General features: G+C 37.8%; 1 protein-coding gene across 3 annotated transcripts in view; it reads left to right on the forward strand.

Annotated features, from left to right (window-relative positions):
• Positions 1-15,496, forward strand: part of PRKACB (protein kinase cAMP-activated catalytic subunit beta) — a 64,039-nt gene that overhangs the window by 25,290 nt on the left and 23,253 nt on the right. Inside the window, exon 1 of one of the 3 annotated variants that reach the window (XM_065740927.1) lies at positions 6,155-6,381. The exons of 1 other annotated variant lie outside the window; for it this stretch is intronic. In XM_065740927.1, the coding sequence (XP_065596999.1) occupies positions 6,195-6,381 (187 nt within the window). In that variant the 5' untranslated portion in view covers positions 6,155-6,194. Of the gene's footprint in view, positions 1-6,154; positions 6,382-10,402; positions 10,470-15,496 lie in introns of those variants that run through there. One more of the 3 variants, XM_065740943.1, reaches the window with a different exon arrangement.

Below are 15,496 nucleotides of genomic sequence, written 5' to 3' on the forward strand. Positions count from 1 at the left end.
CTCCCTGTGTTTTATTAGAGTATTGGAGTAAGTTAAAAGTATTTGTTGTAATCTGTTTATTTCATTCTTACTAAGTATAAAAGTGAAAGCTGGCTGTTTCTCCTTCTGGCTGGTGCATCTTAAAATAAAAAATGACTTGAATTTCAAGATACCTGTCTAAACTTTAGTTCTTTTGGCCTTTGTTATGGAAAGGATAGTAATTACTGAGAAATAAAATGCCTCTTTGCTTGCTGGTAGCCGGAACATTTCATAAACAGCAACAGGGAATGGTTTTCTTTAAGTGATTATTTTTTGGATGGTAACTGATTTCTGTTATATTCAAATACATATGCTATTTAGGGATATTTCTGGACTACTAATAAAGAAATTCACCTTGCACAAACCCAACTGGTTATAAATTATGATTTATAAATGAATATATATCACAGCTGGAGCAAAATATCTGTGGACTTATTTGCCACCTCACTAATAAAAATAGCCTTTAATTAGAAAGATGATGGTGTGGATTTTATTTACCTTCTGAAAAATCAGAGTTATTTAATTGTTTATGCAACACATGAATGATTGAGTACTTTTAAAATGTATGGTTTAGCAGCCCAGTTTCAGTCCTTCACATTTGGTTTGATCCTACTCCCACAAAGAACATTTGATTCTGAGCTTAAATGCAGACACATGAAATTTCACAAGCCCAGCATTAGTAATTGAAAAATACAGAGAAATCCTGGTGTCTGAGCTACATTTGTGATGTCTGTGTATTAATTTGTGTTCTTGTAACTTAACACAAGGATGTGTTAAGAACATTTAACAAATTTTATATATCTTCTAGCACATTCTGCAGCCTCTTGCATAGAGTCCTGCAGCATCCCCTCTACTTGTAGGGAATGTAGTGTTGGTTGTTCACTTCAGCTGATTTGGAGGTTAGTGGCAGACGTATAGTGGTTCACTCTTTCCTTTCTTCTGTAGAATATCTGACATTGAGCAGGCTAGTGGGAGTGGAAGAGCCAGACAACTGCAGTGGCATCTGTAGGCTAGCTGTCAGGCAGAGGAATACAGGATATGTTTCTAATATGAGTAAAGGTGTTTGTCTCTCCACATCACATGACAAAATGTTTTGTACTTCAGACCACACTTTATGAAGGACACTATCATGTTTGCATTTGCATTCAGTACTCTCACTTTATGAAGAAGTCTTATTCCTCCTGATGAAGTAACTTTTAGGTATTTAGCTCAAAATGGAATCTGTGGGGTTCTTTTTTGTTTTGTTTTCCTTCAGAAAATGATCTAAAATGTAGATAAGCTTTCTGAAAGAGATACTAAAATGAGGTAGTTCCTCTAGTATCTATTATTGGTAGATAGTAGATGGGTAGAAACAAAGATTAGTAAAGATCTATTATAAAGTTGTGTCATCTTTATTCATATTCTGAAACTGTCTAGCGATGTGACTGCTACTGATGAGTGCAGACCATAAGCACCAGTGACCACGTCAACTCAAGGGAAGCTGTCAGGAGAGCAAGAGCCACATTAGAAAGAGAGGAATATGACTCTCTTTGGCACTAGTGGCCATCTATTACCATAGATTGGTTGGTTTTGTCTAAGAATGGCTTTTGATGTGAGAGGACTAGATTTGGAATTATGACTATGAGGTATTTGACTTCAAGATAACACACGTATGTGCTGGTAAAAAAGAGGAAGCTTGGTCAGTTGGCGTGGTATATACCAGAGGAAAATTTTGCTGACTTGGATGATGAATTTGTCAAATTTTGACAAGAAAACTAACAGAGGGAGAATTTAATGATAATAAGATGCTAAATACAAGTAGTGTTTGACTTTTTTTTCCTTTTCATTTAGTTCGTGTCGTTCATTTTTGTTAACATTTTTCTTCCTTTTGTATTGTTGTAGAAAAAAGAGTAAATGGTATCAGTCAGTCATGCAACCCTTAATTTATGCTTCCTGGTGAGAGATGAAAGTAAAAGGTGTCTGCTGCAATTAAGTTTGTGTACAGTAGATGCCAGCAGAGGTCTACTGAGTCAAAATAGAAATATGACCAGCATTTCCATAGCAACAACTTCCTCTTGGCAGTCCTATTTATAGAAGTGCTGCAGTCCCAGCTTTGATACTGCTTACAGAGGGACTTTCTAATAGGGGGTTAATTTTATTTAGAAAAAATGTGCATGTGAACCTACACTAAAACTGCATGGGTGTATTTTCACATTTGTTTAGCAGTTATTACTTGTGTTTATTTTGCTGATATACATTTTGATAAATCTGTTTCAAAGTGGCAAGCCATTAAATCTGCAGTATATTAGCAAATAGTGTACTTCTTTTCATGCATTTAAAAAGAAATGCAAGCTAGTGACATAGCACTGGACGTACAGTGAAAATCAAAATACATCTGCTTTTTCAGGAAGCCCTTTTTTTGCCTCATATATACCCATAATTCATTTTTTAAATATGCATGAAATAAGCTCGTATGAATTGCATTCAATAACATAATTCCTGATAAATTTCTTGCAGTTTTTAGTTACTGAATGACTGTATACTTTGTTTGATGTCCTCTTCTTTTAAGCTTTGTATAACAACTGGAGAAAGATCATACATATTTCCTCGTGCTTATAGCACAAAACACTCCTGTTTCTTTACTACATATCCTTTAACAAATTGCAGAGCTATTCAATAAATACAAAATCTTGTATTTTGAAATTATAAATGAGACAATAAAATATTTTTTCTTTTTAAAATATATTGGCCCTATCAACTTATAAATAATGTATTGGTCAGCAGGAGAGCTGTAAAATTCAGCAGAATCCACAAGGTCTTATAATGGAGGCTCCCTCACGAACGGTGTGTCAAATAATTGTTAATAATAAAGTTGGACTTTGAGCGGTAGAAATAACTGATGCATAAAGCAAAAGATATACTTTAAGATATACTTTATCGAGCAAACTATTTTATAAGCAAATAAACTGTTTTTGACATCTAGAAAAAAAATCAGTATTTGTTCATGAGGTTTCATTGAGCTGCTTTTCTATAATTATGAACAGAGTAAATAAGCAAGAAATGACACTGTCTTTTTTTTCTTGTGGTTGAAGGCCAGTACTGAAAAGGAGAATGATTTATTTTAAATATTTTTAAAGGAAGCTAGGTAAGAATATCTTCTTAAGAAGTAGTAGAATGTGCTTAAACAGGCAGGTGAACTTAGTTTTGCAGATAACCAGGAAAACATTAAATTAAACAATGAGAAAGTGTTTCAGTTCTGATACAGTGTAAGGGAGTTTCAGTTCTGTGGCATTGGTTACCAGGACTAAAATAGAAACGTCTTGAAGGCATGTAATTATGCTGTAGTGTTTAATATTATTCCATTTTGTGCTACCTTAAAATTCAGACATTTCACAGTAAGTTTACTTGAGGAACATGTTAAACATTTTAAAATTACGATGTGTTTTTCTGTATCCACTTAAAGCCAGAATTTACATATAATGGTGTTACTCTTCCATTTCTAGGTTCTTGGGGGAAAAGAGGATGCCCTTCCCTAACAGTTAATTTTTAAGGCTTGTTGGTAGGGTGGAATTGCTTCCTAAAAACTTAGGAATGATGTGGTAACAGAGATTATTAAAAAACAAATAGTCAATCTAGCTATGTTGTTGACTCATTTTCAGTGAAAAATTGGAAGTCTGTGCTTTTTTACCTGTGGAAGAAATATGTACTCTGGGCATCACCTGCTGGGAAGTGCATGCTAGCTTTATGAGTTGACCATCAGGAAAAGTGCAAATGATTATGTTGCCTTTTTCACATTACAGCACTACAGTCTCAGTCTGTTTCTATGACCATCCTTGTGTTGGGAGAGTACCTTAAGAACTTTTTCTGAAGCATTATTTATCAAAGTACTGTATTTCACACACATAATATTTATATTTGTAGCTGCATCTTTCTTAAAAAATGTGTTTCAAAATATTGCCAAAGTGTAGTGGCTAGAGAGAAGTGAAAATAAAATTTCTATCTAAAAGAAATTCTTAATATGTCAGCATTGATTTTGGCTGCAAGGAGGAGAGAAGTGAGACTTTAAAATTCTGGCAAATCCACATTTTCTCCGAGGTATCTTTTAATAATCCCTTGCTGGTAACCCGTTTCACTTAAACCAGTTCACTCCTGTAGTCTCAGAGGATTGTGATTTCTGTTCTGTGTTTTTGGCACCTCATTCACTTGTCCAGGTTAGCCATTTGGGTGCATTCAAAATGCTGAACTTCAGTGGGCAGAGATGCTCTCAGGCAGCTCTTGGGTATGCCCATTTGATGCCAGAGGGTTGGCAGACCTGTGGCATACAAAATGTGAAGTAATGTGAATTTTCTAAGTCACATTTTCTGTGATCAGGGAAACTAAATGTGTGAAAGATACAGCTGCAGTGCTGTGAAAAAAGAGGCACAGAATCAGGAGAGGGGAAAAAGACAAAATGAACACACCTCCATGACAGGTGGCTTAATTTACTGGAGAAAATAGCAAAGATGGGAGAAAACAAGGATGACTCTTGGAAGGATTCCCTGGATGTGCAGAGACTTGCTGCGAGCTTCTTGGAGTGAATGGCTGGACTGTTTCGTTGGGTTTCTTTCCTATCCAGTTTTGCAAATTTGTATGAAATGTGTCTGCACTTAAGGCAGTTGCTTGTTAGTTTAGAATGGATGCTGGAGAAAAAAGTATAAAAATCCAGAGCTTGGAAGCAAAGGCATTTCTGTGTTTTGTGCCATCTTGAAATGTAAGCTGCTCTGCTGAGGTGACAACTCTGCGAGCGACTATTATAAGGAAGGCAGCCAAATCTGTGAAGTCTATCCTTCAGCATTTTTGCTGTTTTATCATTGTTATAAGTGGCTTTGTCGTCCTATCTGAAAACACAGAGCTGTTATGAAATAGTTATGTAATGTCCAAGGATGGGTATCAGCTGACACTTGAAACTAGTTAGTGAGAAGTATAGTGGTGAAAAATAAGCTCTATCATCAGAACATGTTGACTACAAGAGAAGACAGATTGTGAAAAGGTATTTCAATCTTATTCAAGAATAGGCCTAAATTCTTAAGAAACCTCCTATCTGTGCTGAAGGTATACTGAGAAACCTGCCCAATGTATGTTTCCACTTTCACAACACAGATTTTGAGTATTACTCATTGTAAGCATGCAAAATTACATAAATTAAATATAAATATAACATTTAATGCCACTTTCAGTTTATCTCCTCAGTGCTCTGAACCAGTAAAATGATGCTTCCTAGACTTATGCTACAGTTGAAAATATTCAAATTTCTTATGTCTGAAAAATCCTCCATATGTAATACCACAAGACGTGCACTCTGACGTAATGTCAGGAGCCAGTGGTTGTGACTTTGGGACTCCTTCCAGCTGCCTCTGGGGCTGGGAGAGTGAATGAGCTATGAGATAAGGGTCTGTCGATGCAGTGTGTTCTGATAGCTTATTACTAAAAAGTTTAAATAATTTGGTTGATTCTTGGAGTAATTAGAGCCCAGTATGAACAAATGTCACGGAGTTACAGTGGTTGAAAGGATCGTCAAGTCCAGCCCCCATACTAAAGCACACTTGTTTATATGTTATAATAGAATTCAACTTCAAAATTATTTTTATCCAAGCGGGTAATTTATTTTCAGTGATAATGGTTTCTTCAGTAGTTTTTGCAACAACCCCCTTGCTTAGGAAGTTAGTCAAAAGCATGAGATTGTTAATGGTTAGATTACAGCTGGTTGTGTTTGCGGTGCTGGTGTCAGTACTCCATCTTCCTGAATGGGAAGGACTGCAGGGTAGTCACTTTTCTTTTTTCAGGCGTGGCTGTGGTAAGTTAAAAATATGTATACATATCTGGCTTCATATCTTCTGAACACATTGTTTATGGTATTTTAGTATAAAACTTTTAATGTAGTGTGAAATACGTGTTGTGTTAAAAAGCAGTGCAAAGAAACTACAGCAATTATTGTTCATGTTTTCTTAGAGAATTCCTTTTGGTTATTGGGAAAAAAAGGCTTTTTAACAGTATAAAACAATACATTATAGAGCTTTTCTTAACAGGAAGTAGAACAGAGCAGTGGTTAGAAAACACTGCATACAGGAAGTTCGACACATGCATAGCTCTTAGGGCTTGTGACTTGTCCTTTCAGATATTTTGTGTTTGGACTTTCTGAAAGTTGCTGGTGTGTGTAGATGGCAGCTCAGAAGGAGGCACCTTGTGCCCAGTGCACAGGGACAGCCACCGCGCTGCAGAGACTGGAAGGTTTCGCTAATCGCCTTTTCCATAGGCATTCAAAGGGCGGTGCACATGAACAGAGGGTGGCTTTGGAAAATGAGAGCCATCACTTCTCTGAACTTGCTGTCCTGTGGGACAAATCAAGTGAGTAGCACTTCTTTTTTGTTGTCTATTTTAGAGAGATTCTCTCTTCGACATGTGTGACAGTTGAAGAACTTGCATGTTTATGATCTGAGCTGCATTCCAGGGGCAATATTACAATTTGCTGCCATAAGTTATTAATTTGAAGACTCAGAAATTGTATCACGCGCAAGGAAGTGGGGAGTGGTTCCTTAGGCTGGGTGGCTGGCAGAAGAATTTGACTGGTCCTGTTCTGTTAAAGCACATGTGACTTGTTTTAGCAAGCCCTCACTCCAAAGTATACTGCTAAATTACTTCCTTTCATTTCAAATTTAATCTACTAGTTCAGATGAAAGAGAAACCTTGTTGAAAATGGCAGTATTTAAATTTTGGAGTGTGCGGACACAGATGTACAGATTCAATTTCGAATTATGGGGCTTTTTGTCATTTGTCATTTTATTTTGCACAGTATATCAGAAAGGTCTGTACAGTGGTAAACAATATAAAATTGTGTTTATTTTCAATTGTAATGTGTTAGTAAGGGAATGTGGATGTCGTTAGCTTTAATTTCTTAAATTAGTGAACAGTTGACAATATGTATTTATATGGACTAAAACTTTTCATGATTGTGTCTTGGTTAAAAGAAGGGAGAATTCAGAAACAGCACAATGGAAGTGAATTTTTTTTAAAGCAATGAAATCTATCTTTCAAAGCAATTATTACCCCGGTGGTTAAATACTCATTTTAAAATGTTGCATATGTAATTGATGATAATTTTGTTCCAGATTTCAGGTTCATTGATAGATTTAGGATAACACAGTTGTTTCAGTTGAAAATAGGCCTTATTTGAAATGCTTAGCACCAGTGTTAGCATGAAGAAAGTCAGCATTTGCACATATCCCTGCTTTCGCTTTAAAACAGGGTACGAGCTGGGAGTGAATCTGTTCTCAGAGGATAGGCAGTAAACATGGAAACAAAAAGTGTTAATGCGTCGACCTAAAATAGATTAAATCTAGGTCTCCAAAATGAGATGGAAGAGGCTGGAATAGTTTAGTTAGGAAGGTAAACGATGAAACTGCATAAATTCTGAGTTTCCGCTTCTCCAAAGTATTTTCCCCTTGTTACAAATAGATGCTTACTTCTGTTTATGTAGAAGCTATTTTTTATGTAAATAACTGTTTGAGAAAAAATAAATTAAAAAAAAAACACTGAAGCACTTCTGTTTATGTAACATGGATTGAAAGAAAAATGTTACTGACCTACTGACATTTGCAAATGGTGACCTGTTCGTACAAAGCCTCTATTTTTTTCCCTCTATTTAAGGCTAGCTTCCTTGTCTGACATGCTCAGTGAGGAAGTGGACTGTCATGTATGCAGATGATAAACAGTGAAAGGCCGTTATGTGAATGCCATCTTAAGTTATAGAGGACGGAGGTGGGATGTAATTTTTCTGAGGAAAACAGAAAGCTGAGTATTGGTTGGTTATGTAGCTCTGGTTTCGGGGTGAAGTTCTGAGTATTTATCCTGCATCTTTGCTGTCAGTGTGTACATGGCTGAAAAATTAAAGATACTCTTGGTGGATATGGCCTACGTGTGCACATCAGGATTCTGACTTTGCTGCTGCTGCATGCACAGGGCGTGATAGAGAAGCAAGAGCAGAGAGAGGTGGCCTTTCTGTCTGCTGCTGGCTCTACTGACTTGTAACTGTATCTTCAGGAAAATGTATCATCCGTGAAAGTTCTTTGCAACATTGCAAAAATGAAAAATGGAAGAGAGAAGGCGTTGAAGAGTTGCACTGGCTCTCTGAATTCAGGCTGTAGATTAATTTCACAAAGCTTAATGAATAAGCAGTTTTAGAAATGTGATGTTTGTTTTATATGGATATTTGAATGTTCTCAACTCTCCTATTGATATAACTGCAACTTACAGAATTTTAAGTTTGGGGTAAAATTAAATAGCAGTATTTAGTGTGAATTAATGCTAAATTTAATATTAAAATACTCTTGCATTCCTAAAAAAAAAAAAAAAAGCTTGTAAACGAACCTCTCAGATTTTTGTTGTAGTTCTAGGTTTGAAGTTGAATTGATAAAAAAAGAAAATTGCTGTATTAATGCCTTCTGTAATGCAGTATAACAGGTCTGTTTCTGTGTATGTCCTTGTACAAGCAGCTACTGCTGACACTGTGTTTACTGAAGGAGAAGGAGCTGCTTGCTGTCAGGTGCGTTCCTTGCTAATACACTGCCAGGCAGCTGCTGCTGTGGCTTAGACCACCTTGATGTGTGCTTGTGGCCTCAGGGGTTTTCAGTGATTGATTTTGAAATGTATTTAATACCTTGGTTTTGTTACGTTATCTGTAGAACATGATATTTCCAATATGTCTTGGAATCTTAGTTAATGTACAAAGACTGCTCTGAAAGTGATGCCTCCTATTTTATTGTGTTGGCCCACAATGTCAGAGGCGGATGTCAATGGGATGGTAGCAGAGGTCAATCCTTCCCACCAATATCTGGTTACATGTTGTTGCCATATGACAGATGGCAGCAGAGAGGCAGTCTGACAGAATAGCGTAACACGGCAGTGCACATGAAGCAAAAGGGTGTCATTGAATTCCTCCATGAGGAAAAAAAGGCACCCATTGACATACACTGACACTTGCTCGGTGTTTATGGAGGCCAAACACTGGATGTGAGCACAGTGAGGTGGTGGGTGGTGTGTTTCAGCAGTGGTGCCAGCAGCAGTGGGTGCCTTTGCTGGCACAGATTGTTAGGAGTGCAGCATGCAGGTTCCTTGTTTATTGCTGATGAAAATGCCTAACTAATGAGGTGTCTGTGCTGAAAAATAGTGTTTTGTAGCTGAGAATTTTCTTTGTCAAACAGTATTATTATGGTCTTTGCATCTACTGTAGTTTCCATGGAAATAAATAGGAGGCATTACTTTCAGAGTGACCTACATATGAAATGAATTTGACATGTAAAATCTTTAGAATCCAGTAGGCACAGAGGTTGCTCTGGATACCACAGGCCTTCGAATTTCTTCTAAAAAGTTAGCTGAGTGCGTATGTAAATAAATACACACATTGCACACGCAGGAGTGGGGTCAGGTGTGCTGCAATGAGGAAAAGGGATGTGATGGTAAACAGGAGAATGCCACACTTCTTTCTGAGTTTCGGATGTCTGGAATGTGACTGGTTGTACCTGTGTGGAACCCAAGTTTTGCTTTTTTTGTGGATTGTTTTGTTTTGTTTTCTTAATAGTTTGTTCCTTTGAAAGACTGAAGTGAAAACAGAAAGGAGAATGAGACTGCTTGGTGTTGATTGTAGAGAAAGGTATCAGTGAGAATCTCTTAAGCTGCTACAAACGTTTTTCAAATCTGTGCAAAATAAGAGATGTGTTAACAACTTGGAATAATGGACGTGGTCAGAAGAGGCATCACTTGCATGTTTTTGTTACCTCCAGATTCTCATAGTCTGCACATTGCAAATGGACGGATGATGAATAGGAATTCTATTTGGTCTCTAACTGATTCAACATGTCAATGTATTTCAAATACTGTGAAATTTCTTATCGAAATTTAGCTGAATAATTGCTAGATATATGTAACAGAGAATACAACTGAAATATGAAATAATGTGCAGAATACATTGTGCAAATTGATTAAAGCTTTAGAATAACTACTAGTTGGGTACAAGTCAACAGATAATTCTGGTCTAAGGTTGCCATGGAAACAACCAGTGCTTGATATAATTGAGAACATCTTAAAAACCTCCTGGTGTTTGCATGCTTTTTTTGCCCTGCCATTTTGAGTCGCTTTAAACATGAATAGGTAGCATTGGTCGGAGCAGAAGTAGTTAATGAGCAAAACCAAATATCCGTGTGCTGAATATTGATTTTGGTTTACTACTGCTATCTTGTGCTTCACAGATTTTTTACATCACAAGGAGCTCGTAAGGAAGAGAAGCTCTCTGGATTCTGTGTGCTTTCTCTTTCCAGTTAGTGTATAGTTGTGTTTCGAGATTGAAGCACTGATTTTTGTAGAGATTAGCATACTTCAGCAGTTGTTGGATTAATACTAGGAGCAATATGTTTCTGAAAATAAGCTTTTCAGCATGAATGGTAAGTCTTTTCTATTACCTTTGACACTATTTTTCGTTCTGTCTTCACCGTCAGGAAAAATCTACCAGGTCTCCCTTTCTTGTCTGCAGAACTACATTGACTACAGAGCCCTTTGTTTCTGTAATCGACTTACTGTGGATTCTAAAAATGACCTGTCTTAAAGATCAGCAGTTTTATTAAACCCTTTGCTTTGCATATTTGGTATTTAGCATTTGAAATTCTATTTTGAAGCTTTATTTTAGAAATAACTGTTCCAAATCATTGAATAGGGCATAGAATCCGATATGGAGAATTTTATAATTGTATGCTCTATGTGTCGCTTCATTTATTTTTTTGTGCCATTCACAATAAATCATTTTCTGTGAGTAGGTACGAATCAAAAAGGCCTTCTGAAATCATTATAATTATCAAGTCTGAACTGCCTTTTGTTGTTTTTCATCTGAACCAGTTTATCCTTCTTTGGTCTTTATTCCTTCTAATTGATGGGAGAACAGAATAGTTCAGGTCATACGTGCAAGTAGGGGAGGAGAGTGTCCTTTAAATGAGATATTATGATGGGTGCAATGAACTTATCAGGCAGGTGGTTGCTTTCCAAAAACACTGTGACTGCTTGTTGTAAAGCTCTTCAAATTAATTGGATTATGAAGTACTTTATTCTTCCTTCAGATATTATCCAAAGTTATACCTAAATGTTTGAACTATGTACATTCATTTGTTTAGAAAAAGATGCTGTTTTAAATTGTTTTTTAGAAAGCACAAATATAATGCTTTCTGCAGTGGTGCCGTATCATTTCAAGCAGATAATCTAAAGATTTGGAAAATGAGTTGAGAGGGTTAAAGACTGCTTATAAAGAAAAAACAGACAATAATGTGTACAGTATCTGTTTGTGTATCTGCATGCTTTTGCTTTGTCCTACAAATTCAAAGGTCTGTTTTTACAAAAATTTCTCTTTTGTAGAAGGCATGAGACAAAAAGTGGGAGGAGCCATCCCACAGCCTTACCTAATATCAGTTTGCATGTGCTTATCTCATACAGATGTTTTGAGGTCATAATCCCCGAAAAGGAAAGCGTTGCCGTCATTTCCTCAGTGTATGGATTACAACAATATGCAGTATTTTTACATAGAACAATATACAGTTATGGCTGTAGGACAATCTATCAGAACTTTACCCATGAATTATGGAGACGCATGTTTCATCATCATGGCCTCTGAAGCCTAGCTTAGAGCTTGCCAATCTGGAGGGGTGCTCCAGCTTCCACCCGTGGTTCAGGGATGTGGAGCAGAGAGCTTGCTGAGGGTCTGCATCACCTCCCTGCTGGCAGCTGCCCCTATGGAGCTGCTCCTCTGAGCAAGGGTGAGCCTGCAGCCCTGCTGTGTTGCTGGCATCACATGGCTGCATTGTTCTGTGGATGAAGAGGACTCAAATTATGAGTTGGAAAGTCTCTGGTCACCATCAAGAGTGCTGGATTTTTCCTAACTTTTTCTGTTTCTCCTTACAGTTGTGTGTTAGCTTCCGTAGGGATTAAGACTTGTGGAAGTCAGCTATATCAATTTCAAATTTTGCTGCTTAGGCATTTACTTTTTTTTCCCCCTTCTTTTATTGTCTTAAGACTGAGTGATTTTAAGGGAATACATTTCTCACTGAAACTAGGTGAAAAAGAAGTTACAGTTGTGGGGTTTTTTTTTGTGGGCTTGTGGTTTTTTTGTTTGTTTGTTTGTTTGTTTTTTACCATGGGGCTTTATTCCACAATTTGCATCTGTACATTACATTCACCTTGACATCCAGGCTCCCGTCCATTGAAAATAAAAAAAAAATTAATGCAGCTTGTATCAAGTGTCAGATCCCAATCAAAATAGTCTGCAATTGAAGAAGATTAATTTTGAATAGTGAAAGGCAAATGTCTTGTGCTTCCTGTCAGGAGGATTAGATTCAGTCTTTGCTGTAAACGTTTCCCCATTGAAGGTACTTCTGCTGTTCTATGCACTTTTGCTGTTGTCTTTGCTGCTGCAGCTCTACACCCTTTAAGTGGATAAAATCAGAAGCTGTCTTTGTAAAAGGTGGTCGAGATGAGCTGAAACTGATGAAATGGTGGTATGTTTTCTTCAAATGGAAATACAATTGACTTATTATTTTTTTTCTCACTCTAGGAAAGTTCCAGAGAGATTATTTTTTTCTGTAAAGAATGGAAAAATTGTTTACCTTTGAGTCCTTGTTTTTCATTTTCTTTGGTTTAGGGTTTGTTTCGTTTTTAACAGCAGAACATTCTTTAACGGATAAAACTGGCAGGAAAGATGCTGTTGTGGTGTTTTGCTGGCAAGAGGCTTAATCCTCCTAGTAGCACCAAATCCACAGTTGAGTTAGTGCTTTCAATACTGAAAATAAAGAAGTATTTGCTGATCCTGAAATTTACACTCTTAATATAGTAGTCCCCATATGTGTGTACAGATGGAGCAGTATGAGGAGTGTGAGCAGTGCTGATAGCCTTTGCTGAGTTATTGTCAAGATTGGAGGCATTGGAGAACAGGAGTGTTTCAGGAGTAAGAGTGAAGGGACAGAGTATAAATACCTTATCTTTGTGTATTCTGACAGTCTTCTAAGAGCAGGGGACAGCCGGTTCACAGAAGTATATTCAAAACTTGAGTAACTGAAAAATAGAGAGTTATATCAGAGCAAAGCTGAGTTTACTGAAGGTTCCCATTGTGAAGTAACAGAATGTGTAATGAAGGGGTCTTGAAGCTGAAGACCTCCTGTATATTTGGGCTGACTGCACTTAGAAGCCTATTATGTAGAGAAAGTGACAGGGCTGCATTTATCATGACCAGATAATACTTGTTTGCAAGATAAGAAGGAAGTGATAAGATAGGTGAGAAACCTAGAGGCATGTCAGTGCTGCTACTGAGCATGGCATGTGTTTTCCTCTCAATACACATGGTTGTGAAGAAAGACCTGATGAAGTGATTATTCCTACTGCTGAAGAGACTGTAAAGAAAAAAAAAAAAAAAAAAAAGAGTGGAATGCTTAGGTGCTAGAAACGTATGTGTTTATACATGTGTCTTGTTGGTTTGAAGGCGTCTTCCTTACAAAAATATTCTGTTATCAGTTTGCTACTGACAATGGAATAAGGTGACTTCTTAGGTGTTGAGCTGGGTTCATGTTGGTTCTGACTCTCCTATGAAGTGTCTGAAGAAAGAAGCAGCAGCATGAGTTGCTGCTTAGACACAATTTTTAAAATGCCTCCATCCTGAGAACAGTCCCTCAGGGTGCTTAGTTTGAAGCAAAAAAATAGCTTAATAAAATTTGGTTTGCTTCCAGAGAAAAGGGTGTTTTGTTTGTTGCAATCTTGTATCTCTGTTGAACTATGGCTTACTTTACTTTCTGATATGATTCTCATATATATATTTGTATTACCAGTAAAATTTTCTTCTCCTTGTCTTTCAGCTTACATCTCAAATTGTTTATATAATTCTTAGTTGTTAGCTCTTCTAAGAGCTGCTGCTGATATTGGTGTTGCTGACCAAAGTGTGCGGCATAAACGTCACATTTTTTGACTGCTGAGATTATTAAGGGCAGTTTTATAACCTGCCTAATGGTTTTGGTGCCTTCCTTTATTCGTTGTAGTTGCTGTCACGTACTACAGCTCATTAGGAACTCTTTATTTTGTGTGGGTTTGTGTGCTTTTTTTTTTAAGTTGCACTGTGCAAATATTACGTCTACTTTTTCATCAAAAGAAGCACTGACTATAACCAGGTTTCCTCTGCAGTCCCATTCATTGTCAGAATGGATATCACTCTTACCTACTTCTTCCTACCCTAATTACAGAATCACAGAATTGTATGGGTTGGAAGGAACCTCTGGAGATCATCAAGTGCAACAGGCTGCACAGGTAGATGTCCAGGTGGGTCTTGAATATCTCCTGCGATGGAGAATCTACCTCCCTGGGCCCTGGGCAGCCTGTTCCAGTGCTCCATCACCCTCACTGTGAAGAAATTCCTTTGCATGTTGGTGTGAAACTTCCTATGCTCAAGTTTATGGTCATTTCCCCTTGTCCTCTCCCCACAGACTGCTGAAAAGAGGTTGGCCACGTCCCTTTGACTCTCATACTTAAGATATTTATAAACATTAATTAGATCACTTCTGAGTCGTCTTCTTTTCTCAGGACTGAACGGGCTCTGGTCACTCAGCCTTTCCTCAGAGGGGAAATGCCTCCAGGCCCTTTGTCATCTTTGTAGCCCCCTGTTGGACTCTCTCCAGGAAGTACCTGTTGTTTGTTTGTTTTTTTGTACCGGGAAGCCCAGAACTGGACACAGTACTCCAGGTGAGGCTTGACCAGGGCAGAGTAGAGTGGGAGGATGACTTCCCTTGACCTGCTGGCCATGGTCCTTTTAATGCACCTCAGGATCCTGCTGGCCTTCTTGGCCTTCAGGGCACACTGCAGGCTCATGTCAGGCTCATGTCAACCTGTCAGCCACCGGGACCCCCAGGTCCTTCTCCACAGAGCTCCACTCCAGCAGGTCATGTCCCATCCTGTGCTAATACTTGCTGTTATTCCTTCGCAGCTGCAAGACATTACACTTGCTTTTGTTAAACCGCATCTGGTTTCTCACTGCTCAGCTCTCCAGTGTGTCCAGGTCTGTCTGAGTGGTAGAATCCTAAGGCAAACAAAAACTTGCTTGCTTGATGTACTGAATTGTGAAATGTATTTATTTATGGAAGACTTTCTTATGTAGAAAGTTGGTTTCTGCTATTTGAGGTTATAAATGAACCTCTACTGCTTGGATAGGAAAGTCAACCCCTGCCTCTAAATCCTGAAAATTAATATTGAAATATGTTCTGTGGGAGACATGTCAGTGTTGTGATAAGTCGGATTCTCAACTCTTGCAAAGAGATGAGCTATTTTGCTGATTTACTCTGACAGCCGTGAAGTTACTGATTCCAAAGCGAGTACGTGAGCTCGTGTATGGTTTCATTAGTGTAAGGGCTGGGACAAAGTACTTTTGTAGATAGTGGACTTAGAAATGAGTGCA

Source organism: Cyrtonyx montezumae, unplaced genomic scaffold, assembly GCF_038088225.1.
Source record: "Cyrtonyx montezumae isolate F1298 unplaced genomic scaffold, pur_monq_1.0 scaffold_1, whole genome shotgun sequence".
Classification (NCBI taxonomy): Eukaryota; Metazoa; Chordata; class Aves; order Galliformes; family Odontophoridae; genus Cyrtonyx; species Cyrtonyx montezumae.